Here is a 27,852-nt window from a genome sequence, read left to right as displayed (position 1 = left end):
TGCACAGGGTAGGGGGATGGGAATGGAAGAAAAGGTTGCTTGTAGATTAGTTAACTACAATTGGAGAATTCAATGTTCATACCATTAGGTGTAAGCTACCCAAGTGGAATATGAGGTGCTGATCCTCCAGTTTGTGTGTGGCCTCACCCTGGCAATGGAGGAGGCAGAGGACAGAAAGGTCAGTATGGGAATGGGTAGAGGAGTTATAACAGTTAACAATCAGGAGATCCAGTAGGCCATGGTGGACCAATAGCGAGTGTTTGGCGAAACAGTCACATAGTCTATGCTTGGTCTCGCCGATGTAAAATAGGCTACATCTGGAAAACCAAATGTAGCAGGTAAGGTTCGAGGAGATGCACGTGAACCTCTGGGATGGGAAGATGTGATTACTGGCAAGATCACATTGAATGTGGTGGAAATGTTAGAAAATGATGTGTTTGAAGCAGAGGCTGGTGGGTTGGTCTAGCGGATGCGGCAGAGGCAGAGAAATTGAGAGTAGGAATAGCATTTTTGCAAGAGACAGGGTGGGAGGAGGTGTAGTCCAAATAACAGTGGGTGTCGGTGGGTTTGTCCTAAACATCAGTTTATAGTCCCTCCCCTGTAATGGAGACAGAGATCAAGAAAGGAGAGAGTGGTGTCAAAGTCCAAATGATTGTAAGGGTAGGGTGGAAGTTCGTGGTAAAGTTAATGAAATCAACGAGTTCAGTATAAAGAAGGGTCTCGACCCGAAACAACATCCATTCCGTCTCTCTAGATGCTGCCTGTCTCGCTGAGTTACTCCAGCTTTTTGTGTCTATCTTGAGTTCAGTATAGATGCAGGAGACAGCCCTGATGCAGTTGCCGATGTGGTGAAGAAAGAGTTGGGGGATGGTGCCAGGGTACGTATGGAACAAGGATTCTTGGACATAACCAGTAAATGGCAGGCATAGCTGGGGCCCGTGCGAGTGCCCATGGCTACACCTTTAACTTGATGAAAGTGAGATGAATCAAGAGAAGTTGTTGGCAGATGAGGACAAGTTCTGCCACGTGGAGCAGATTATTAGTTGTGGGAAATTGGGTTAATTTATAAGGGTGTATGTGGAATGAGCAGTTTTGAGAATGGAAGCCACAAACTCAGGACTGCTAAAAGCTTTTGTCTTTAAAGTGCACATTTTCTTTCACCCTTTTCAAAGCATATGTGGAGCTTTTTGAAGGGAAAGTCTTTTCACAGCAAAGCTGAAGTCCAGGATTATCTCAGCCTTTTGACAGGATGAGGTCAGAGCAGTCAGTGCTCTGATGTGGACCGTCAGCCAATCAGCTTTGTGGGATGGGTGGGGCAGTCAGTGAGGGAGGGAAGGAGGGAGGGAATGAGACAGAGAGAGAGAGAGAGAGGTTTGTGGGTGGAATAGCTGTGGGATTGTCACTTGAGTGAATCATTCCAGCAATTCCAGCCCGCTGTAGAAAACGTGCATTGTGAGCTCGCTGCTCTGAAGCGAGGGGTTGAGGTTAAGTGTGTTGTCAAGAGACTTCTCTGACTTAACACTTCAGAGTTGTGGAAACTTCCTGCTGAGCTTGTAATTTGCCCAACAGAAGAGGGTAAGTTCCCTGTGATAGTGATTTTTCTGCATGCTTTTCAATTCCACATTGCTATTTTAGAGTTGCATTTAATTATATTTCGAATCTCTCAGTCACAGAGTGCTGTTTAGTGGCTGGTCTTTCTGAGTGCACAGCTAGTCCCTAGGAGTGGGATTATCTCTTCAGTCATGCTCCACTTCTTGTCAGGGTCTGAGATGGAGCAGGAGGGGTGGACGGGCATCTTGCCCCCCAGTCTCAGCTCCAGCTTTGAGATGTAAAGTGCAGAGAGTGAAGAGGCCAGGTCTTGCTGTAATCTTGTCTGGATTATGGTGGATCCCAGGTGTGAACGAGGTGGGTCATGGTCAGGTAATGTTTCGGGTAATTCCTTGCTCCTGGAAAAAATCCCAAAGGTGTGTGGGTTTGTAGGTTAATTGGCCTCTGTAAATTGCCCTGAGTGTGTAGGGAGTGGATCTGAAACCGGCATAATGTAGAACTAGTGAAATGGTTGGCATGGACCAAGGGCCTGTTTCCATGCTGTATCTCTAAACTAAACTAAATTAAACTGCTTTTAACATCCCATTGGATGGGAAGCAGTACTAACATGTTATTTGTTGGGAAGTCAGGTGACCTGAACCTCTTGTCATTAATACCTCACTTAAGTAGTGCCACCCTTCATGGTTGTACCCATCCATTGGCAACCATGCCCCCACACTATCCGCAGACGCAGCCCCAAGCTCTGCCACTCCCCTTTTAAATTTCACTGTTGATTTTAAAGGTGTTCTTTTCAAACCTCCCTCTGTGACTGCTCCGTGTACCTCTGGGCTTGGGGTTGGATCTTGTTCAATGACATTCTTCTTTGGGACATTCTGCTACCTTGATGCAGTCAAATCTAAGCTGTTTTTATGTTTGTGAAGTGTTAGAAATTTCTGCCAATGTTTTGCTAAGTGCTTTTCCATGCCTTTAAAGTAGGTCAGGACCATCTTGCTGTAACACTTTATCAATACAGTACAAAGAGCTGTAGTGTGTGAATTGGATTGTTCCAGTATCTGTAAATGTTAACTTAATAGCCAATTTAGGAGCAGGAGTTGGCCATTTAACCCTTCAAGGCAAGACTGCCACTCAATAAGAACATGGTTTTGGTCTCTGAATAACTTGTATTCAGGTCTTTGACATTACATTCAAGCTGTCAGTGAAGCCCGAGACCCACTCTGGAAGTCCCAAGGCTGGGTGGATGTGTGTGCAAGACTGAGAGAGTCAGAGCTTTTTCTTCCAGAGTCTCGATAACCCGGAACGTTTCGTAAATTACTGTCTCCTTGGCCAAGTCTAGAGAGATGACTGACATAACAGTGGAAAGCGCACACCACAAGATTGTGTTGTGGTTATATTGCTGGACTAATAATGCCGGGAATGCGAGTTCAATTCCCATCTTGGCTTTTGGAAAATTTGACTGCAATCCTAATGCTATTTGAAATGAAAAATCTGAACTTGGTAATGGCATTGGGGAGCTGGTGGATTGATGCACGGCTAATATCTGTTGAGCCAGCGAGCTGCTACCATAACCCAGTCTGGGCTGCAAATGATTCCATTCCTGCACCAGCGTAGTTGATTCTTAAATGCATTCTGAAGTGTCAGAGAAAGTTACAGCTAGATCCGCTGCTATCTTCTCAAGCTGACCAAGGAATGGCAAGCATTATGCCAATTAGCAGACAAAGTTGCAGCTGAAAACTGTATCAGTCAGCAAGTTACATGTGGGTTAGGATATTTGACAAGAGTCACACCACTTCATGTGCGCTTGAAGGCAGAGTCGGTTAACTCAGTCAGACTGGAAGACAAAGTTTGTGAAAGAAACTATGGCGGTGCTGGCTCGAAGGGCCAAATGGCCTGCTCCTGCACCTTTTGTCTATTGTCTATGGCAAACATCTTGCAATCCAAGCCAGGTATTTTCATAAGGAATGTAGGGAATGGATGATAGTCACACACAAATGACGCGTTCCAGTTCAATCCCGGTGATCTGCAGTGATGTGGTCAGCAAGTTTGCAGGTTAGTGGACTAACCCAGTCATATCCACTCTGTTGTGGAAGAACATTGTCACTACTTGCACAGTAGAGGTGAATACATGAAGCATAAGGATTGTAAAACACGAGCAAAGTCAAAAGATGGTGAGCAAGTGTTGGCTCCAGTGGGCGAAGGTAGTGGAGGAGGAAGGGAGTGGAAGTGACACTGAGCCGAGAGAGAGAGAGATGGCTGAGGTGGGAGATAAACAGGGAGGCAGCAAGGGCAATACATGTGCACAATAGAGAAGGGAAAAACTACAGTGTGGAAGAACAAAAGGGCAAACTTAGCAAAAATAAGGGTGAAGGGAATAAGGAGGATGTGAGGAAGATGTGGTCAGTTAATAGTTAGAGAACTGAGGCTTAATGAAAATAATTGTAAGCAACAAAGCACAAGATCATTTTTACCAGTGAGAGAAGCAAAGATTCAACCTGGGCCAAGAAGGAGGAATAGTTTTTGAAGTTTGTTTGTCTGCCAGTTGAAGTATGCAAAGGGAGTGTTACTCTGTGCACAGACCTGGCCAGCTCTCATTATAGACAAGATCAGTGTAACATGCTGAATCTGAAATCTGCATTAAAACACATAGTAACAACAATGTTTACTTCCATCACACCTTTAACCTTCAAAGGTTGACAGCAATGGGCAGAGGAGAGTGAGTCTGGTCATAGACGGAGATATGGACAACAGCAGAACGGATAGGGGAATGGCGTTTGAAGGGCAAGGGTTGGGACTGAGGGAACGCCTGACAGCAGTGGAGCCACTGGAATCCAGAAATGTTGGAATTGCAGGAGTGTGGGTGAGGATGGGGTTATGGAAGGGGTCGGGGGAGGACCTTGATCAATTTCAACTCAAAGCCAGGAATTTTAAGTGTAAATGTATGGGGATAGAATGGATAGGAAGGAACTGCAGATGCTGGTTTACACTGAGGATAGACCCTGAAGAAGTCTGGAGAAACTGTAAAAACATCACCCATTCCATATCTCCAGAGATGCTGCTGGTCCTGCTGGGTTACTCCAGCATTTTGTGTCTATCTTCGGGGATAGAATGGAGTGCAGGGGGTGGTAAATGGGCAAAGCAAGGATGGGGGCAGGGCGGGTGGGGAGGCCCTGTGTGCGGGGGGCAAGGATGGGGGCAGGGCGGGTGGGGAGGCCCTGTGTGCAGGGGGCAAGGATGGGGGCAGGGTGGATGGGGAGGCCCTGGGTGCGCGGGGCAATGATGGGGGCAGGGTGGGTGGGGATGCCCTGGGTGCGCGGGGCAATGATGGGGCAGTGGATGATGGGTGAGTGGGTCAAGCACGGGCATGCGGATGCAGTAATGATGGAGGTGATTGGTGAGTGGGGCAGGCATGCAGGGATGTGGGGAAGGTGGGGACACACAGTGCAAGCTTGGCCGCGGTTTATGCTACAGCTCCAGCAGGACCCACAGTGGAAAGGGACCATGCCATTAGGGATCATGACACTGGGAAAAGAGGATCTCTTTAAACTATTGCTCGGAAGGCAATTCTATTGGAACGTTTAGTATGTAACCCTGTGCTTGCTGGGCGGTGGCCTGAGTGAAACCCTGTTCTCAAGTGATCAACAATTTATGTCTTTAGCTTGCCATTGCCGTAGGTAGTGTTAAATTATGTGTTGTATAGGTAGGCCCAGAGGTACCAGGACATATTAAATATCCTGGCCAAAGGTAGGCACAAAATGATGGAGTAACTCAGCGGGACAGGCAACATTTCTGGAGAGAAGGAATGGGTTACGTTTCGGGTCGGGACCCTTCTTCAGACTGATATCAAGAGAGTGGGTAGGACATAGATAGAATGTAGTCGTAGGCAGACAATAGACAATAGGTGCAGGAGTAGGCCATTCGGCCCTTTGAGCCAGCACAGCCATTTACTGTGATCATGGCTGATCATCCATAATCATCGGGAACATGTTTCCTGCCTCTAGCGTGTCTAATCCCTTAATAATCTTATATGTTTCAATAAAATCTCCTCTCATCCTTCTAAATTCCAGAGTATACAAGCCCAGTTAGTTGCTCCATTCTATCAACATATAAGTCCTGCCATCCCGGGAATTAACCTCGTGAACCTACGCTGCACTCCCTCAATAACAAGAATGTCCTTCCTCAAATTTGGAGACCAAAACTGCACACAATACTCAGGTGTGGTCTCACTAGGGCTCTGTACAACTGCAGAAGGATTTCTTTGCTCCAATACTCAACTCCATTCAGATAATAATCTGCCTTCTTGTTCTTGCCACCAAAGTGGATAACCTCACATTTATCCACATTAAACAGCACCTGCCATGCATTTGCCCACTCACCTAACCTGTCCAAGTCACCCTGCATCCTCTTAGCATCCTCCTCACAGTTCACACTGCCACCCAGATTTGTGTCATCTGCAAATTTGCTAATGTTACATTTAATCCCTTCATCTAAATCAATTAATGTATATTGTAAATAGCTGCAATCCCAGCACCGAGCCTTGCGGCATCCCACTAGTCACTGCCTGCCATTCTTAAAGGGACCCATTAATACCTACTCTTTGTTTCCTGTCTGCCAACCAATTTTCTATCCATGTCAGTACCCTACCCCCAATACCATGTGCTCTAATTTTGCCCACTAATCTCCTATGTGGGACCTTATCAAAGGTTTTCTGAAAGTCCAGATACACTACATCCACTGGCTCTCCCTTGTCATTTTCCTAGTTACATCTTCAAAAAATTCCAGAAGATTAATCAAGCAGGTCCTTCGTAAATCCATGCTGACTCGGACCGATCCTGTTACTGCTATCCAAATGTGCCGCTATTTCATCTTTTATAATGGACTCCAGCATCTCCAGAAGTAAGACTGGTGGGAGAACTGGGAAGGGGGTGGATGGAGAGAGAGGGAAAGCAAGTAAGAGAAGTCAATATTCATACCGCTGGAGTGAAAGTGAAATATGAGGTGCTGTTCCTCCAATTTGCGCTGGGCCTCACTCTGACAATGGAGGAGGCCCAGGACAGAATGGGTCAGATTGGGAATGGGAGGGGGAGTTAAAGTGCTGAGCAACTGGGAGATCAGGTAGGTTAAGGCGGACTGAGTGGAGGTATTCAACAAAACTATCACGTTGCACCTCTGCTGCAGTTAGTTTGAATGTAAGACAAACACAAATATCCTGGCCACTGGATTATGGAGGGGGAAAGGGTCAGAATACTAGCCCTGATCTCAAATCAAAAGTGACCCTGAATTAATCTGCCTTCTGTTGAATAGCCAAGAGCTTTGTGAATATGGAGGGCATATTTTAGTCCTTGGGCTTAAGCATGTTGGCAGTGGGTATCGACTGAATCTAAAGGGTCAGGGATAGCTTACAAAATATATCTCTTGCCTGCCTGTAGAGTGCCAGAGGCTGCCGTAGCCTTTGCACTGTTTCAGACTATGCAGTGTGTGTGTGCACCTGCTTGCAGTAAATCTGTAAACACCCACCCTGCATTGTGAATATGATAATGTGAAAGTTAATGTTTAATTTACTGGATCAGAGGTGTACATGCGAGAGTAGTCGTGCTCGTGAGCCTTGGTTTTCCAAGGTCACCTTCCAGCATGACGGGACTAAGTCACTCAGTAACTCACAGCGTGGTCTCAGCACCTCTGCGGCAGTCAGTTTGAATGTAAGACAAACACAATTATCAATGCTCCATCTGTCTCACTCCCTCTGCCTCTGCTGCTGTGTAAAATACCGATGGGCTTGAAGCTGCGCCACAAACGCTGACCTGGGAACCACATGATCTTACTGTGAGGAGACTCCCTGCCCTAGACTGCCAAGGGCAATCTCCTAACCATAATTGCTAACTTGAGTTTAGAGTCTTGTCTTGTGTTTAGAAGGAAGAGGGGTAAACCTAATTGAAACTTACCGAATAGTGGAATTGGGTGCATGGATAGGGTGCATGTGAAGAGGATGTTTCCACTAGTGGGAGAGTCTAGGACCAGAGGCCATAGCCTCAGAATAAATGGACATACCTTTAAAAAGGAGATGAGGAGGAATTTCTTTAGTGAGAGGGTGGTGAAACTGTGGAATTAATTGCCGCAGACAGCTGTGGCGGCCAAGTCAATGGATATTTTTACAATGGAGATTGACAGATTCTTGATTAGTACCGGTGTCAAGGGTTATGGGGGAGAGGGCAGGAGAATGGGGTTGAGAGGGAAAGATAGATAAGCCATGATTGAATGGCAGCGTAAACTTGATGGGCTGAATGGCCTAATTCTGCTCCAAAAACATATGATGCTTTGGGCACTCTGCATGCTTGCCACCATTCGCAAAGCTGTTTAATTGTTAGGTTAGGTTAATTGGCGACTGTATATTGCCTCGAGTGTAAGTTAGTGGTGGGATCAGGTGAGGAGTGGGAGGATGGGAATGTGGAGAAAATAAATTGGCATTCATGTAAATGAGTCAGCGTGGACTAGGTGGGCCAAAGAGCCTGTTTCTGTGCTGAATGTAAAAGCTCTGGATATCTTGCAGGCGTAACGAATTCAGGTTTCCTTTTTTCTCTGTAAAACAAAATTGGGAAATATGGAAATATCTTTTGCATGGTGTTCATGTGGCAAATATCATCTGTACATTGTGTGTCTCTAAAATGTAAATGTGTTTAAAATTAGAGAACAGTTGACTATCTCAAACAAAGCTTGTCTACCTTCCTACTCTCTGGCTACTTTCCAGATCCGGGGTGGGGGGATGAGGAGGAGAGAGGGGAGAGTAGGGCAGTTCACCCGCAAAGGGTTGGTGGTGCAAATGATGGGACACTGGGCTGATCTTTCCTGACCGGGAGTTATCAGGCTTTGTTGCTGGGAAAGCCTGTGGGGAAATGCTGAGTGATCTCCCCTCCCCTCGATCCTGTAGAGTCAGCAGGAATTAGAGATTAGTCTCCTGGATGTTGCGGTGAGCAACCTCAGCCCAAATGTTCAATTAAAGGAGGAAAAGATGTTTGACTGACTGCCAAGCTTAATCCAATTGGCAAACAGAAGAATGCTTGGTTTCTTGTTGGCCCAGGATGGTGAATATCTTGGCAATGGGCTTGTCGGATGACCAGTAACTGGGAAGTTGCTGGGAAAATGCCTGGCCATCAGAGTTATTGGTTCTGCCTGGCATCTGGTTCAACACCAGATATGGGCATTGCATTTGGCCTGAGATGTAGAAGACCAGTGCAACAAATAGACGGCATGTTCTCTAAATAAACATGTTGGGCAAGACAATGATGACACACGAGGATGATGTTGTTGGTCTAGTCAGATGGACAGGAAGGGTAAAGTAAAGGATTTGGGGAAGTGTACTCAGGCAGGGAATGGCAATCAATGGGAGAGTACATAGGAACAAGGATAGGATTATTAACTTTGGCGTGTACGTCTGTCGATCCTCAAAGACAGCAGGATGGGTTAACAAGATGGTCAAAGAGCAAAAACCAAATTGCTGGTGGAACTCAGTAGGTTGAGCAGCAACCCAGGTGAGGGGAAATAATGGTTGACATTTCCAATCAAAACCCTGTATCAGGACTCCTGCAGGGTTTTAACCTTTTACCTGTCACCACTTTGCTGGGAAAATGTGATTGGATTGGAGAGAGTTCCGAAGGGATTCATGAAGATGTTGCCAGCACTGGAAAACTGTAGCTATGAGGAAAGATAGAAGAGGTGGTTTCCTTTGGGGCAGAGAAATCTGAGTGAAGACTTGCCTGAGATGCATAAAATCATTGGGGACCTAAGAGGCAATAGGGACCTTGGGATATGCTGAAAGTGAATGGTTAGAGGGAAGAAGAAGTGTTTCTTCACTTTAATGGTGATGGGAATCTGGAACACTTTACAAACAGGCGGTACAAACAGCAAGTCTCATCACATTTAACAGCATCGGTGAATGTGAAGAGTGGTGCACTAACCAAGTACTTGAAGGTGGGATCAGGAAGGCAACTCATTCTCCACCGACTGAATGGCCACTTTCTGTCTCATATGTCTCATATGTCTATGTTCAACCCAGTGATAGCATGATAGCACTCCCAGCCCTGGGGCCGAATACTCAAGCCTTCATCCAGAAACTTCAGCACATAATTTCGGCAGGTTCCTTTGATTTTAGATTTACAGCGTGGAAGCAAGCCCTTCGGCCCACCAAGTACGTGCCAACTAGTGATCAGCACGTACACTAGCACTATCCTGCACACTAGGGGCAATTGACAATTTACAGAAGCCAAGTAACTTACAAACCTGTATGTCTTTGGAGTGTGGGAGGAAACTGGAGCACCTGGAGAAAACCCACGTGGTCATGGGAAGAACGTACAAACTCTGTAGTCAGGATTGAACCTGGGTGTCTGGCTCTGTAAGGCAGCAACTCTACCACTACGCCACTGTGGCTCCCCCTTTTGCACTGTTGCAGACGCTGACATTTGGACGCAATATTAAATCAAGGGCTTCTCTGGTCCTTCAGCAAATCCCATGGCCAGGATTTGAAAAGCAGAGTAGTTCCTCCAGGTGACTGGTCAATATGCATCCCTCAATTTTTCAAGCTGGTTAACCTCAAAGGATAGTCCCTGGTCCACGGCCTATATCTGAATTACCAACTATGTTTCTGATGGAAGTGATGGAAAACCACTACAGGACTTGCTGAGGTTCTTAAAGATGCTTTATAAATTGGTTGTGTTTGTTGTCGTAATTTTTTTTTTTGAAGAGGCACAGGCATGTTGAAAAGCTTGGAAACCTGATAGCTTTGTAAATGAACCTCACTCTTTTTGGTTATTTCACACTTCACAGGTCCTTTCCATTGGGTGCGACTGGCTCTTGGAAGTATCCTTTCTCTCTCTTCTCCTTCTGAATTGTAAGATGTGCACAGCATGTTGCATGCGATTGAATGCAGCCCTGTCTCAGTCAGAATGCTGGGCTCAGTCCCCTCTTAACTCCATTTGCATGCACCATGTGACACCTGACAGAATTGTTGTTACTCTCTGTGCTCTGCGTTCTGGAGTTCCCCAGTGCTTTGACCGGTTTAGTGGACGCCATGTATCTAAACCTCATTTGGAGCATGCAGAGAAAATCTAATGAGTCCTCCGCCTCACCCCAGAGTCGTGTGGAAAAGATTAGTTCAAGGGAACTTATTCAATGCTGCACAGAAAACAAAACGGCAACGTAACATCAAAACTTTCCCAACAGCAAAATGTTCAGCCTCGTTAGAGGCAGTGGGAAGATACATTTTACAGCTTTTGTTTATTGTCTGTGATGTGTTACTAGTCAGATCAGAATGGCCACTGGGAGTTTACAAGTCTGAACACCTCATTAGTGCAGGCAATGGACACTGCAGCGTTATCAGCATGACCTCCATCACTCGCCCACCCCTTTCCCCAGACAGCTCTCCCATCAACTATAAGAGAGTAAGTGACTTGAGTGTAGTTCAGTGGTTCAATGGTTTCTTTATTATCATGTGTACCAAGGTACAGTGAAAAGTTTTTTTGCATATAGATTAGCAACACTATCACCATACATAAACACAATACCACAGTCAGTACAGAATGAGTCCATATGCAAGAGGCGCCATTTTACAGTCCTAGCTGCAGCTCATTACAGCCGTCGCCTCCATTCCGCTCAACAAGGGCTGAAGGATATCGAAACAAAGAATTGCAAATGCTGGTTGATACTCAAAAGGACAAAAAGTGCTGGAGTTACTCAGCAGGTCAGGCAGCATCTCTGGAGATCATGGATAGGTTACATTTTGGGTTGGGACACTTCTTCAGACTCTTCTAGGAAGAGCTGTGTTTCGGGCGAGATCCCCTGTTGCCTGCTGGGGTGGATGTAAAGGATTGCATGCACTATTCAGGGAAGAGCAGTGGAGATCAATAGGTGCCCCGAGCCACCTTGTTCTCCAGTCGATGTATTTAAAGCAAGTTCTCTCAGGTGCACTCAGCAAATCCATCAGCTTTTAAGTCAAGTCTGATTCTTCTCATCGACTTACCAGTGCCTGTACACTGACACCCATGAGCTGAGTCTCTCCTGCTGTCAAAAAACCAGGCTCAGGGCAACTCTGCAGAGTTCAGTTAACCTTGCAGGCATGGGTGGGTGTGAACAAAGCAGCTGATGTAGTCTTGGCTCAGACAAGCTGAGTAGGTTTTGAATAGATGAAGAATGTGGAGCACAAAGACTTCTCATTGTACTTCATCCTTTGCTTATGTCAGTTAATGGCCAGGAGAAGGCAGGCAGTCACAACTCGCAACTACACCAAAGGACAGACAGCCCAGTTGTTTGTAAAATTGAGCACTGATGTAGAGGTATCTTGCTGCATATTGTTTCCACAGGAGGAGCGTAATGAACAACAAATTAAGAGGCCGGTCATTTACAAGAGTGTTTTATTGTCATATGTCCCAAAACAGAACAATTAAAGTCTTTCTTGCAGCAGAGGTGTACTGTGGTGCATAAACATGTCTCCTCTTGGAGGATACAGTCACGGGATTCTCTGCACCTGAGGGTGGTGGAGTCTGGATTTTAGGCACATTTAGGTGGAGATATTTGGAAAAAATATATATTTGAAGAATTGAGGGTTCTGACCATCTGGCCCAGAAAGGCCGTTGAGGCCAGCATAGACTGGTCATGATCATCGGTGGGGCAGGGTTGAGGGGTCCGGTGGACTAATCCTGGTCCTATTTGCTTGTGTTCTTGTGCAACTGCACAAGGTTTGGTAAGAGTACAACGTCCAGTTTTGGTCGTCTCTTTTGGAAAGGTGGATGTACGTGGGGTTAGTGAGCAAAGTTCACTGGATTGACTCCTGGGACAAGTGGGCTGGATCTGTGCTCAATAGATCTCACTGAACATGGCCGGTAGATGCTGAGGGGGTGATTCTCTCAGTCAAATGCATCAGAATAAGGGCTCACTCATCTGAGAAGTGCTGGAGAAGTTTCTCATCTGTCAAGGGTTGTGACTCTTTGGAATCCTCCTCAGGGTTAAGTCAGTTTTACCCTTGAGGGGAATCGAGGGTTATAAGAACAGGAAGGAAATGGAGTCGAGGCCAAGATCAGGTCAGACATAACATTATTGAAGATAGGTATGGCCTACTGCTATTTCTATGTTCAAAGATATGCCAGTGCATTATTTAGTGGAGAACAGGGTAATTATTGCAACTGAAATACAAACGCACAGATTCAGAGTAGGAGTTGGACTCTGCTAACAGATTGCGGATCTTCTGTCTGTAGCTTCAACTCCCATGCTTCGCCTCCCCCTGGTAATCTTTCACCCCCCCCCCCCCATTGCTTATCAAGTGTCTACTTACCTCTGCCTTAAAAACATTTTTTTTAACTGCTTCTCTTGTATACAAAATAAAAACACAAAGTGCTGAAAATACCCATAGGTCAGGCAGAGTTTGGTGACTAGAGAAACAGTGCTAACGTTTCTGATCAACAACCCATGCCTTTCAATTACTGAAGTATATTTGGTTATTGCTGTTTGTGGCAGCTTGCTGTGCATGCATTTTTTTTCTATCTTTGGCATGCAGGAGGCTGAAGGGTGACCTTATTGAGGTGTACAGGATGATGAGGGACATGGATAAAATGCTTACCCCTGAGCAGATAATTCCAAAACTAGAGGCGAGAGATTTAAGTGGGACCTCAGAGGTAACGTTTTTCATTCAGAGGGAAATCCATATCTAAAACAAGTTGCCAAAGTAAACTATAGAAACAGGTACAATAAAGACATTTAATTGACGTTTGGACAGATAAGTGAATAGGAAGGATTTAGAGGGACATGGGACAAATACAAGCAAAGGGGATTTGCCCAGAACTGCCCAGAATGCCAACTTGGTTGGCAAGAACAAGATAACCTATTTCTATGCAGTGCACTCTTTCACGCTGTAAATTGTTGCCCATATTTCCTTCATGGGGACTAAACTATATGTGCACGTGTTGGCTGTAAAGTGCTGTATTGAGGCTGTGTGAGATGCTGCAGAAATCTACCTTCATTCTTCCTTTCCATCTCACGGTACATGAGATGTGTGTGAAGACAGGATTGCAGGCCCTGTTGTAGATTTTGGCACACAGACCTGTGGCACTAACCCGCCTGGTTTTGGAAACAGCCTAGTGAGCTTGCAGTGCAGATTCCAGCTTGTGTTTCAGGGACAGTGTTCCAGGCCTGACTGCTGGTGCAATCATAGTTATACAACACAGAAACAGGCCATGGCTTAACTCATCCACGCCTACCTAGATGCCCCATCTAAGTTAGTCTCATTTGCCCGAGTTTGGGCCATTTGCCTCTAAACCTTTGCTCTCTGTATTACTTGTTCATTTGAAAGACATCTGGACAGATACATTGAAAGATTTAGAGGGATATGGGCCAAATGCAGGCAAATGGGCTAGCCTGGATGGGGCATGTTCATCGCCTGGACGAGTTGGGCTGAAGGGCCTGTTTCTGTGCTGTATGACTATGAATGCACCAACCATCAGGCTTGGAATGCTATCCCTGAGACACAAGCTGGGTTCTGCCTCAGTTTCCAAACCCAGGTGATGGTGGTGCCTTGGGTCTGTGTTCCAACATCTCTGACAAGTCTTTGACCCTGTCATCAGGCAAGTCACTTGACCCAAATCTCCAGCTCTGCTCCTTCCCCCTGCAGGTGCCACCAGACTTGGAGGTGTTCTGCAAAGCTGTCACTCAGAGTGTGTTCGCTTTTTCTTCAGTAGATGAGACCGTATTGTGAGTGACAAAACCATTGAAGATTGTTTCAATGCCATTTTCATGATCAATGTGTAGAAAGATTATTGCATTATCTGTATTGAAGATGCAGCGATGCTTACAGAAGATAACTGTGATCCTTACGTTAGCCATGTATGATCAATATGGAATGGTGCTAAACCCTTTGATATGTTCCACTGTTTGAACCGTTCAAGACATGTCCTGCACCCAAACTCCATCTGTAATGAGCATGTGACAGTGGAGACATTTGTTTGGCTTTACTAAAGAGCTGTCATGGACGCGATGGGCCAAACGGCCTCCTTCTGCACTCCCAAGATTCAGTAGATAATCTTCAGTGCGAAACTTTAATTAATTTTAATGATCTGTTTTTGGTTGTCAGGCACCTGGATTCTGCGAGCTTGGAGAATAACTCGGAGGGACGGCATTTCCAGTTGGAGACAACGTGTGAGGAGGCCTGGTCGGAGAGGAATGCCCAGAGGAGTGAGCATCTGCCTCAGGAAAGACATGGCCATCCAGTCGGCATGATGAGCAGGCACCACTATCCCGAGGAGACCGAGGTCCAAGGGGGAAGGCAGGCTGAGGCGGACAGTCCGGAGTCCTGCCCCAGAGGCCGGGACCTGAGCAAGAACTGGTCAGCAGCCGAGGATCCGGAGGACCCGCCGCCGGCCAACAGGAAGCGAGGGGCCCAGACGAGAGCGGACAAGTGCCGGCAGCAGGACCTCCCGCCTTCGGGGGGAGCCGCAACGCCCCAGCCAACGATGATTCTGCCCGACCAGACGTGGGAGGGAGCGGCCCAGGCCTCAGCCGACTGCACCGGCCTGGTGCCAGGCTGTGTGACAAGCGGTGGGAGTGACGGGTCGGGGACTGGGCTGGCCGAGTACTCCAGCCGCTCTGAGATCGCACAGGGCAAAGTGGACAGCGCTGAAACCTCTGCATTTCACTGTCCGCACAGGCCAGTGCTGGATACACCTCGCTCTCCCTCTCCGCAGTTTGCACCGCAGAGACTGACCGATAAACCACCAGTAACTCTGGAGGACGACGGCCTGACCAGGTGAATGTTCATTAACCACTTGGGTAGAATTCATTTACAGGGGTCAGTGCTGACATCCATTGCTGGCACCTTCATGAGCTGCTGCTGTCCTTATATTGAATGTCCTTGCTTGGTGGGTCCACGACTTCCACAGCTGCGACGCTGTGGTGATCTGTTTCCACGATGGAAGGACTTGAATAGACACAAAGTGCGAGAGTTTAACTCAGTGAGTCAGGCAGCCTCTCTAGAGAAAAGGAATAGGTGACATTTCAGGTTGGAATCCTTCAGACTGAAGGGTTCCGACTTGAAACGTCACTTATTATTTTTCTCTAGTGATGCTGCCTGACCCGCTGAGTTACTCCTCCATTTTGTGTCTAGCTTCGGTATAAACCAGCAATTCTTTCCTACACATGGAAGGACTTGGATACTGTGGCGTGGGGGGGTAGATGGGTGGCTTTCCTGTACACCCACTGCCCTCCCCATACAGCACAGAAACCGGAAGGTACAGTCCAGAAAACCTTGCTTGGGTCCATCTCAGAGATGGTTAAAGGCGCTCTCTGGTTCTCTGCCCCTTTTAGCTTGGGGAAAATCTTGTGAAATACTTTAGGATATTTTGGTGTTGAGAGGGTCATGAGGAGATGTGGGTTAGGTTGCCCCCTAGTGTGTAGATGAGTATTAGAACCTGCAGGGAGTTGATTGGAAGGTACACAAAATTGCTGGAGAAACTCAGCGGGTGCAGCAGCATCTATGGAGCGAAGGAAATAGGCGACGTTTCGGGCCGAAACCCTTCTTCAGACTGATGGGGGGTGGGGGGGAGAAGGAAGGAAAAAGGGGAGGAGGAGGAGCCTGAGAGCGGGCGGGTGGGAGGAGACAGCTAGAGGGTTAAGGAAGGGGAGGAGACAGCAAGGACTAGCAAAATTGGGAGAATTCAATGTTAATGCCATCCGGACGCAAGGTCCCCAGGCGGAATATGAGGTGCTGTTCCTCCAATTTCCGCTGGTGCTCACTCTGGCAATGGAGGAGACCCAGGACAGAGAGGTCGGATTGGGAATGGGAGGGGGAGTTGAAGTGCTGAGCCACCGGGAGGTCAGGTTGGTTATTGCGGACTGAGCGGAGGTGTTCGGCGAAACGATCGCCCAACCTCCGCTTAGTCTCCCCGATGTAAATCAACTGACATCTAGAGCAGCGGATGCAGTAGATGAGGTTGGAGGAGATACAGGTGAACCTTTGTCGCACCTGGAACGACTGCTTGGGTCCTTGAATGGAGTCGAGGGGGGAGGTGAAGGGACAGGTATTGCATTTCTTGCGGTTGCAACGGAAAGTGCCCGGGGAAGGGGTGGTGCGGGAGGGAAGGGAAGAATTGACGAGGGAGTTGCGGAGGGATCGGTCTTTGCGGAAGGCAGACATGGGGGGAGATGGGAAGATGTGGCGAGTGGTGGGGTCACATTGGAGGTGGCGGAAATGGCGGAGGATTATGTGTTGTATTTGCCGGCTGGTGGGGTGAAAGGTGAGGACCAGAGGGACTCTGCCCTTGTAGCGAGTGCGGGGATGGGGAGAGAGAGCAGTGTTACGGGGTATGGATGAGACCCTGGTGTGAGCTTCATCTATGGTGGCGGAGGGGAATCCCCGTTCCCTGAAGAACGAGGACATTTCCGATGCCCTGGTATGGAATGTCTCATCCTGGGAACAGATGCGGCGTAGGCGGAGGAATTGGGAGTAGGGGATGGAGTCTTTACAGGGGGCAGGGTGGGAAGACGTGTAGTCCAGATAGCCATGTGAGTCAGTGGGTTTGTAATGTATGTCGGTCAGGAGTCTGTCCCCTGCGATGGAGATGGTGAGGTCAAGGAATGGTAGGGAAGTGTCGGAAATCGGTCCAGGTGTATTGGAGTGCCGGATGGAAGTTGGTGGTGAAGTGGATGAAGTCAGTCAGTTGTGTGTAGGTGCAGGAGGTGGCCCCAAAGCAGTCGTCAATGTAACGGAGGTAGAGGTCGGGGATGGGGCCCTGGTACGTATTGAACAAGGATTGTTCAACGTACCCGACAAAGAGGCAGGCGTAGCTGGGGCCCATGCGTGTGCCCATAGCTACGCCTTGTGTTTGGAGGAAATGGGAGGAGTCAAATGTAAAGTTGTTGAGGGTGAGGACCAACTCCGCTAAGCGGAGGAGAGTGTCAGTGGCTGGGTATAGGTTGCTCCTCTGGTCGAGGAAGAACCGGAGGGCTCCGAGGCCATCCTGGTGGGGGATGGAGGTGTAGAGTGACCGGACATCCATGGTGAAGATGAGGGGGTGAGGGCCCAGAGAGTGGAATGCGTGGAGGCGGCGGAGAGTGTCTGAGGTGTCTAGAACATAGGTGGGGAGGGATTTGACCAAGGGGGATAGGATGGAGTCAAGGTATGTGGAGATGAGTTCGGTGGGGCACTGACTGGAATGTGGGAAGAACGAAATGAGATCAGTGTAAATACTGTTGATGCTTGATGGTTGGCATGGACTTGGTGGCCCAAATGGCCCGTTTCCAAGCTGTGTGACCTAATAATTTTAAGGAACTGTGTTGACCGGCCCTCGGCCTGATAATTAGGGAGATGCAATGCCTGGTTTTGTAATTTCAGAGCCCAGATTTGCATAGGATGCCAAATTCAGAAGGCATTTGTGTAATGCCGAACAGGTGCCTCTGAAACATTGACTTTTTATATTTTCACAGATGCTGCCTGAGTTTACCCATTGTGTTTTGCCTTACATAATTGCACTCCATTTGATTAAACTAAAATTGCTGCTTAACAATGTCAGTGACCAGGGTTCGATCCTGACTATGGGCGCTGTCTGTACGGAGTTTGTACATTCTCCCGTCTGGGTTTTCTCTGGGTGCTCTGGTTTTCTCCCACATTCCAAAGACGTGCAGGTTTGTAAGTTAATTGGCTTCTGTAAGGTGCCCCTAGTGTGTTGGATGCAAAACTAGGATAACACAGAACTAGTGTACGAGTGGTCTGTGGTCAGCGTGGACTCAGTGGGCGAAACAGGACCTGTTTCTACGCTGTGTCGCTAACCTAAATTAAAAAATCTAAAAGGTCTTAACAGATGAGCTCCCACGCCATGCACAATTCCTCCAGGGTGCTTTTCAATGAGCCCTGGACTTGCCATCACAGAGCTTCTGCATATAGAAAATTATTCCAGGCTACATAAGTTATCACCTCACTCTCAGCCCTTTGGCTTAAATGAATTTTGGTTCATATCAGTTTTATATCTGATACATTTTTAGAGGATAGCACAGTGACACAGCAGCAGCGTTGTTGCCTTACAGGTACCTGGGTTCGATCTTGGCCTCGGGTGCTGCCTGTACAGACTTTATACAGACTGTTTCCATGCTGTTCCAGGTCCTGTTTCCACGCTGTATCTCTAAACTAAACTAAAAAATAACTAGGCAAATGTTGGCACCCCTTCACCTGCGAGGATATCAGGGCAGATTAGATTGCGTATTATGAGCACAGGACCAACTAGAGTTGCTCTCTCATGGCTGGCTAGTTTGTTTTCAATCTCAGAGCATCTCTAAGATCTGCCAATAAAGGCATAGAGCGGTCGCTGTTGCTAAATACCAAATACAGCAGCATGTTTGCTCACAGGAAGCTGCTGCCAACGTTCATAAAATAGATGGCCAGGTCAGCTTTTTCCACCAATGGTGTTTTGGGGTAAACATTGGCAGTGGTAACGGAGAGGGCTCTCTGCTCAAGGTTCAGTGCTCATGTGCAAGTCTCTGCCACTGCTGAGGTCCTTATCTCCGGTGAAATGGCAAGTTTCAGGGCTTGAGTCTCAATAGCAAGAACTCTACCTGAGCTGAGGAGAGGGTACTTGCATTCAACAGCCTCTTTAATAACGACAATGGGGTTGTCTGGAATTTCGCAGGTTCACAGAGGCCCGGATTGTGTCTGTAAAGCTGCTAAAAAATACAAATTTAATTGTTCCATTCCCAATTCATATGTCAATTAAATATTCTTGACTTTGAGGAATCCCACGGTGAACATATTTTCTCGGAGTTCTCCAGTGTGTTCCTGGAGTTTGGCGAGTTAGGCCATAAAATGAGCACCTTTAGTTCATTGTCCTTGGGGAAAATGTCCTTTTAAAATCAGCAACCTTCCTGTAACCTCTCCAAAAGGTGAGCTGCCCTTTTATCTTTCATGCATTCTTCACATTTCCATTTATCCCACTCTATCTGCTCACCATTCAGCAGATAAGGATCTTATCTGTGGACTCTGCCCACAATGGTTATTCATAATGTTAATGGTTAGGGTTTAGCAGCTAATCACAGCAAAGAACCAGGTGTCCTGAGTGGCCAGTCAGTTTGTAGGTGGATCTGCATCAGAAGGATTTGTGCATTTTACTGTGGAGTGGAGCCAGTTGGATGGTTTTCACAGCTTGTTCTTTCTGACGTGCTCCCTTCTGCTTCCTTTCTGATCAGCAGTGCTTTCCTTTTTCTCCTTGATAGGATCGAGAAAGTGACTGAAAACAACAAGACGGTCAAGAAGGTGCCGATTAAGATAGTACGGTCGGAAAGCCAGACTGAGAAGGAGAGCCGACACAACCTCCTGAACAACGTAGACCTCGTCGGCTACCCCAAGAAAGAAGAGCAGCCCAAAGCCCTCGGGAGCCGCGAGCATCCTTACTCCCTCTTTGCCGCGTATTCCCGGCAGGAGCAGGAGCAGCCGGCTGAGGCGGATTGGAGGGCCAGTGAGCACACAGGGGCAGGTGACTCGGGGCCCGGTGAGGAGGCCTCTTCTGTGTCTGATTGCCCAAACTCGAGGGAGAAGAGCGTGGAGGACATCAAGTCTGAAGAACTGGTGAGGGAGATTGTCGTCAAAGACCGATCCCTGGCTGACATTTTGTACCCTAACTCTAAAATGAAGACCACCATGGACCTGATGGAAGGGATATTCCCCAAAGATGAGACCTTCATGGAAGAAGCCCAGCAACGCAGGAAGCTGCTTCCTCGACCGCACTCGCCCAGGGTCACGGAGGAAAGGTAAGATCGCCTGTTTCACGGTAAAGAGCAGGAAAAGACCACGAGAGGTGTGTCTTTTAGTCCCCTAGATTATTGAAATGGGCAGAACAGCAACGACCTCCAGAGCCTCCTCCCACACCTTGTGACACAACCTTGTCATTCCAACAATAACTGGAGTTATTTGTTTACTATTGTAGTCTTTTATCCTATTCTATGTTTTTTTTTTAAATTAAGGACAAACCTCAGATACCAGGGATACGTGTACCAGACTGGGGTTGGGGACATGTCTTGAAATATACAAATTGGGCTCCAATCATCCTCTACCCCCCCCTCCATCCCCCTCCTCCTTACATAAACTCCCAATTTAATCAGAGGCTAAAACGAAGAGAAATATTCCCAGGCCCTTCCACCCACACCAGCCCCCTCACCCAGCTCAGTGTCAGAAGAGGTCCAGGCAAGGACAGTTTCAAAGAAGTATTGTTGCGGCTCCCTTCAGTTTCCCACTGAATAGCCCTGCGACACTGACATAGACACAAGACCCCAGGAGTTTGTTGGCGACTCAGACAGAACAATACCCCTCTGCAATTAAACAGCTACCCCTGTGGCTCTGGTGAGCTGCAACCGGGGAGGGTGCCTACTATGATGATGTGCAGGCTTGGAGATAAATGCATGTTAGGTCTCAGTGCTTCGACCAACCTCAAAACATTAGAGATCTGCCTAAGTGCAGTCAGACCTTTGCTGCTGTTGATGGTCAAGTACTAACATTGCTTACTTATCATAACACAGGAGGCGGCTCAGACCTTTAGGTCCCTGCCCGCGCCTTCCAGCAGAACAATTCCATCATTTCTATTTCCCTTCTCCTGATTTTCAGTAATTCTCTCCCACATTCTCTCTCACGTGCACATCAACGTTCTACCCTCTCGCTACTTTTTGTCTCCTACCTGCTCTGTGGCTATTTCTGTGAGGCGGCTAACCAACCTGCAAGCCAGGAAGAAACTGGATTGTCTGGGGGAAACTCACTTAAGCCTCAGGGAGAAGGTGTAACCTTCACACAGACAAGACCAGAGGCCAGGATTGAACCTGGGTCACTGGAGCATTGAAGTTTAAAGACCGCATGGATGAATTCCAAAAATTGTTCATCCCTGTCTGGCAAAAAAATAAAACAGGGAAAGCTGCTCAACCATGGCTAACGAGAGATATCAAGGATAGTGTTAAATCCAAGGAATAGGCATATAAATTGGCCAGAGGAAGCAGCAAACCGGAAGATTGGGAGAAATTTAGAACACAACAGAGGAGGACAAAGGGATTGATTAAGGGGGGGGGGAGAGCATGAAAGACAGCTTGCGGAGAATATAAAAATGGACTAAACGGTTCTCTAGATGTATAAAAAGGAAAAGATTAGTGAAGACAAGTGTAGGACCCTTACAATCAGAGGCAGGTGAATTTATAATGTTATAAATACTGTTCCATTGCCAAGATAGAAACATAGAATATAGGTGCAGGAGTAGGCCAATTGGCCCTTCGAGCCTGCACCGCCATTCAATATGATCATGGCTGATCATCCAACTCAGTATCCTGTACCTGCCTTCTCTCCATACCCCCTGATCCCTTTAGCCACAAGGGCCACATCTAACTCCCTCTTAAATATAGCCAATGAACTGGCCTCAACTACCTTCTGTGGCAGAGGATTTGGATTTTCGAGAACTTGATAGTTGTAGGAAAGTAGCTGTTCCTGGCCCTGGAGGTGTGGACGTCAAGTATCTTTACCTACTGCCCGCAGTGAGAAGAGGGTATGCGGATGGTGGGGAGGGCTGGGGAATCCTTGATGATAGATGCCAGTTTCTTGAGGCAGCACCTCATGTAGATACGTTTGATGGTGGGGAGAGTTATGCTCGTGATGGACTGGGCTCCACTCCTGAAACAAGAATCTTGGTCATAATGTTCATCTATGATGGTGTGGATTGATGTGTGGAGAAGCAGCTGTTTAAGACGAGTGGCACGCTTGGACTAGCCTCAGTCTCCACTCTCATTGATGTTGACCAATCTTACACTTTCCCAGCTTATACATGAATGGGTGCTGGCCCACTGTAGGCCACAAAGCTCTCAACCCTTGACTGATAGTGATTCTGTCAGGTAGTAGTGATGGGGAGAAGCCCAGCAGCACACAATGGCTGCATTTTATATCGTAGGACTTCTGCCGTTGACTCAAGGTCATTTTGAGTACTGGAATAACTCAGTGGGTCAGGCCGTATCCCTGGATGACAAGGATAGGTGACGTTTCGTGTCGTGGCCCTTCTTTCAGAAATGCGCCTCCAGAGATGCTGCCTGACCTGAAGAAGTCTGAAGCAGGGCCCTGACCCCAAACTTTGCCTATCCATGTTCTCCAGTGATGTTGCCTGACCTGCTGAGTTACTCCAGTACTTTGTGTCTTGTTTTTTTTGTAAAGCAGCATTTGCAGTTCCTTGTATCTTCATTTAATTGCTAAGTTAGTTTGCTTGTGGTGCTCAAGTACTGTAATAATTCTAGGCCATGTTTCACCAGGGAAGAGACCATACCCATTGGAGTGTCCCTAACCACAAGCTCAATATACTACAGCACATCTGCCCCAAAGGCCGAGTTGCTGAATAAGATGAAGGACATGCAGCAGCAAATGGAGGAAGTGGAGGACTCTGAAGATGAGCTGAACAATGACCTCACCGAAAAGAAGGTAATCCAGTCAAAGATAGACAGACACAAAGAGAAACACAGTTTGCACGTTCTCTGGGGTTTTTTTCAGGTGCTCTGGTTTCCTCCCACACTTCAAAGACATACAAGTTTATAGGTTAATTTGCTTTTGTAAAATTGTAAATTGTCCCTAGTGTGTAGGATAGTGTTAGTGTGTGGGATGATGGTGGATGGCGCTGACTTGGTGGGCCGCAGGCCCTGTTTACCCGCTGCATCTAAAGTTTAAAGTCTATTTTGCAGTTTGCGATCAGCTGTGATCTCAGTGAATGGTGAGACAGACACAAAGTCACATCTTGCTTCTACATTATACATATGGTCTTTTATTGAGGAAACAAACCAGCTGCTCAGTGGCTCGAACTGGAGAGTCATAAGCTTCTGCATCCAGCTTGTAAAGAATCACAGAATGGTAACGGGAAGAAGAGGCCATTCAGCCCATTGTTTATAGCTGCCCCATGCAAGAGCTATACCACTTCTACACTATCCACATCCACCCTGACAATTACTGACTTTCCTATCCAGCTTCTTTTGAACACAACAAAGGAAGTAATGCATTCGGGACCATAACCAGACAGAATGTAAACAAAGATTGTCCATGTATTTGCTGATTCCTTTGCCAATTTATCCCCTCTCGTTCTTGACCCCACCACCAATGGGAAGAGTGTCTCTTGTTATTGCCCTGGGGAGTGCCCTGTGAGCCGGATTAGATGTGACAAAATGTTCCCTTTCTAAAATGAAAAATGGTGTCAATCCCCTCCCCCATATTCAGTAGCCCAGTGCGATCCAAAGATAGTCACTAACCAGCCACATCTGTGGCCACCACGACAATGTGTCCACTAATTTTAATGGAACCTCCCTTGCACAGCCCATATAAATATTGAGATCACAACCGAAGGTATCTATGAATGGTTGCTTATTGAATTGACCAGAAATTCAGTTGGCAGTACCTGGATTCCCAGTTGGTGGCTGTTGGTTAAAGTATTGGTTTAGTTTAGAAACGTCCGATATGAAATACATTAAACCAGATGATAAAACTGGGCCTGATGCATTGATAATAGATGCCAAACTATTTTCAGTATGCCTCTTTCCCTGTAACCATAAGGATTTTGGTTTAGGGTCTGTCAGCCCCAAGGTCTCTAATACTTTGGTCCTGTTTGTGTTCCCGCAGCAAGAGCTGATCGACAGTATAAGCAAGAAGCTGCAGGTGCTGCGGGAGGCACGGGAGAGCCTGCAGGACGACATCCAGGGCAACAACCAGCTGGGCGACGAGGTGGAGGACGTGGTGAAGAAGGTCTGCAAGCCCAACGAGTTTGACAAGTTCAGAATGTTCATCGGAGATCTGGACAAGGTGGTCAACCTATTGTTGTCGCTGTCTGGCCGGCTGGCCAGGGTGGAGAACGCCCTCAACACCTTGGAGGAGAGCGCCTCTCCCGACGAGCGGGTACGTGGCTTTGTGTTCTTCTGCCCCACACATCTCTGTACACCTGAGCCAAGTCTGGCAAGCACCATGTGATTGGATGCAGTGCTTGTGATACTGGGCTGATGGTCCAGGGCTTTGACTAATAATCCAGGAGCCATGTTCCCATTCTGTCCAGTTGGTTTATTCAAATTTAGTTTAAAACAGCTGAGGCTGAGGGAGATCTAAATATGCAGGACTGTAATCTTGGTGATTTTGTCATTTGGGCAAGTAAACTGACCCCTCAAATCTCACCTAAACAAAAGGCTCAGCAGGTCTTGCTTTGGACAGGATGCAAAGATATTTTTACTGCCGATGGTACTTTGCTCATTGACTTCAGTCAGCATTATTCATTCAGCTAAAAACAAAGTGCTGGAGGAACTCAGCAGATCTGGCAGTAACTGTGGAGGTAAATGGACAGATGACATTTCAGGTCAGGATCCTCCTTCAGACTGATCAGCCTGAAGGCAGATACCGACCTGAAACATCACCTGTCCATTTTCTTCCACTAGTGCTGCCTGACCCACTGAGTTCTGCCAGCAATTTTTTTTGCTCAAGATTCCAGCATCTGCAATGTCTTCTGTCTCCATTGTTCCTTTAGCCTGTGTGCCTGACGGCCCAGCAGGTAGTTCTGCTGCCTCACAGGTTCAGAGACCCAGGTTTTATACAGATCTTGGCTGCTGTTTGTGTGGCCTTTGCACACACTTGGGCCGTGTCCCTCCCCCCCCGTGCTCCACTTTCCGCCCGCAACGGCATGCTGATGGGCCGTTTAGCCACTGTAAATTACCCCTTGTATGTGGAATAGACAAAAGAACTAAAAGGAGGACAAAAGAGATTGCATAAGGTGGGATCTTGAACGAGGAACTCAGTTTTAAGCAGCAAGATGAAACAGGAAGTCGGGTCGATTTTTTAAAAATCCGTATTTTACACGCAAATCCGTACATCTGTATTCTTATCGCATTTTCTTACAAAATACGGAAAATCCGTACTACTTGGCAGCTCTGCTAATGGCCTTTGATTAAAATCAGAATGTATGTAGGCAGATAGGTGGCACTGTGGACAGCTAGTGGAGCCACTTGGAAACACTGTCAGTGATCCAGGTTTAATCCTGACCTCTGATGTTGGCTGTGTGGAGTTTACACGTTCTCCCTCTGACTGCGTGGGTTTACTCCAGGTGCTCCACTTTCTTCCCACATCCCACTGACGTGCAGCGTGTTAGATTAATCAGCCACTGTATATTGCCCAACAGTGCATAGATGAGTGGGGGAAATCTGGTGGGAGATGATGGAAGTGTTGGACACAACAAAACAATGAGATTTCTAGTGTAAACGGGTGGCTGATTTGATGACTCAAAGGGCTTGTATCTCACTATAACCTGAGACGACAGGTGAGTTTGTGCAGTGCGTTCAGATGGAGGGGATTTACCTGGTGTAGGAAGGAACTGCAGATGCTTGTTGAAACCGAAGATAGACACAAAAAGCTGGAGTAACTCAGCGGGACAGGCAGCATCTTTGGAGAGAAGGAATGGGTGACGTTTCGGGTTGAGACCCTTCTTCAGACTGATTTACCTTGTGTTTGTCTTTCTCAGCGGACCCTCACTCAAAAGCAGAAACTCCTCACGAGGCAGCACGAAGACGCGAAAGAGCTGAAGGAGAACTTGGACAGGAGGGAGCGGCTGGTGTTTGACATCCTGTCCAGCTGCCTGACCGACGAGCTCCTCCAGGACTACGAACATTTTGTGAAAATGAAATCGGCCCTCACCATTGAGCAGAGGGAGCTGGAGGACAAGATCAAGCTGGGGGAGGAGCAGCTGAAGTGCCTGCTGGACAGCCTACCCCTTGACTGCAAACCAAAGTAGAATCCAAAGGGTTAACCCTAAATGGACATTGAAGTGCTTTCAGCCTGTGTTCCCCATTTCCTGCCGGTGTGAGTGGTATAGCTGGATCTGTACACCCGGGGAGCTGAGAGCTCGCGACTAAATGCCTGAAGGACTGAGATACTGAGTTGAAGCTTGAGACCCTGTCATTGAAACTGTAATGTTCATAAGCTTCTGGGTGTTCAGTCACAAACACTAAAATTCTCTATTCTGTTTCCACCTTCCCTCCAAAATTGACCAAATCTTGAATTGAAAAGAATGCAAAGAACATCTTCGTTATGACTGTCGAACAAGAATCTGGTACTTTGTCACCCTGTATTCTAATCGGTACAGGATGTTTCCTTTACGTAAATATTACACATTCATTAAATGATGTGACGACTGAATTGTTTTTAAAAAATGTGCATAAAATTAATTTATTGTGGCAAAACTAAATAAATAGGTGGTTACAGAAGCCAACAGTGTTGCTTTAGGGTGTAGTTATTGGAACAAAGCATTTTATTTTGTTTTCCTTGGTCTACAGATTCTTATACTCTGACAGAGCAGACGATGTAAGGTTATTGATTCTTTTTGTCTCGACTGTTCTGACTTTCATGAACTCTGCTTGGGTTTCAGACCACATTTTTAATCCTGAAGATGAAAGCTCAGCTCTTGAAGGAACTGGATACGCGTTGAGTCTCAAAGAGGTTCAGCTTTCATTTCTAAAATGCGTTTGATCTTGTGAAGAGTGGGAGAGCAAATTAACTATGTTATCAGCCGACCACTGATCAGGATCTGCTTGCACCCAGATGTTGAAGAGAAGGTTTTACTTTCAGTGACTTACAATATACTGCCAGGAGTTTTGCAATGCTCTCGAGCAATCTTGAGCCGATAGACAATTTGGATTAAAAAAAACCCAGAATGAATGATGGCTGATGCTAGTCTGTTATATTTCAGAATTCTGTTGACTCCATATAGTGAGACATTTTGTTTTGGTGCTTGGTGTGATTATGTGCATACGTGCAAAGAAGCTGCACCCAGCATTTATGCAGAATTTTAATTCTGGGAATGATCCAAGTTGAGAGAAGCATGGATATCTGATGGAACGGAGGAAGGAAGGGCTTTTATTTGTACATGGCTTCTCTTTGCATTAACAAAGGCCCTTTAAGTATATGGCAGCTGTTTGGTGGTAGGGAGCCCCCACATACACCAGTGACCAAACACAAGATATCAATGTGGATTCCTCTTGAGAGATTACAGAAAATGCAGCAACTAATTTGCCCACAAAACATTGCTACAGATGTGTATTAAATGTGAGAGGGTTAAATTTCAACCACAACACTTTTGGTCCTCTTCAAAATAGTGGCATGGAGTCTATGGCCAGTTCAAACAGTGGGCTCGGATTCTGCAAAAGGTGTCCCGACCCGAAGTGCAGTCTGTCCATTTCCTTCGTCCGATGCTGCCTGAACTGCTGAGCTCCTCCAGCAGTTTGTTTTTTGCTCATAGGGCCGGCAGGGGGGTTTAATGTTTCATG

General features: G+C 47.0%; 1 protein-coding gene across 7 annotated transcripts in view; it reads left to right on the top strand.

Annotated features, from left to right (window-relative positions):
* shroom2 (shroom family member 2) overlaps positions 1–26,800 on the top strand; it is a 150,317-nt gene extending 123,517 nt beyond the window's left edge. For 4 of the 7 annotated variants that reach the window (XM_033032789.1, XM_033032786.1, XM_033032788.1 and 1 more), the window contains exons 5-9: positions 14,651–15,322; positions 19,774–20,307; positions 22,828–22,993; positions 24,176–24,448; positions 26,052–26,788. In XM_033032789.1, the coding sequence (XP_032888680.1) occupies positions 14,651–15,322; positions 19,774–20,307; positions 22,828–22,993; positions 24,176–24,448; positions 26,052–26,321 (1,915 nt within the window). In that variant the 3' untranslated portion in view covers positions 26,322–26,788. Of the gene's footprint in view, positions 1–1,388; positions 1,576–10,344; positions 10,424–14,650; positions 15,323–19,773; positions 20,308–22,827; positions 22,994–24,175; positions 24,449–26,051 lie in introns of those variants that run through there. The other 3 variants (XM_033032790.1, XM_033032791.1, XM_033032784.1) reach the window with 3 other exon arrangements.
* The last annotated feature ends 1,052 nt before the right edge of the window (positions 26,801–27,852 follow it).

The sequence above is a fragment of the Amblyraja radiata genome, chromosome 14 (genome assembly GCF_010909765.2).
Source record: "Amblyraja radiata isolate CabotCenter1 chromosome 14, sAmbRad1.1.pri, whole genome shotgun sequence".
Classification (NCBI taxonomy): domain Eukaryota; kingdom Metazoa; phylum Chordata; class Chondrichthyes; order Rajiformes; family Rajidae; genus Amblyraja; species Amblyraja radiata.
The sequence above is the reverse complement of the archived record's forward strand: the minus strand, read 5'-3'. Positions and strand labels throughout refer to the sequence as shown.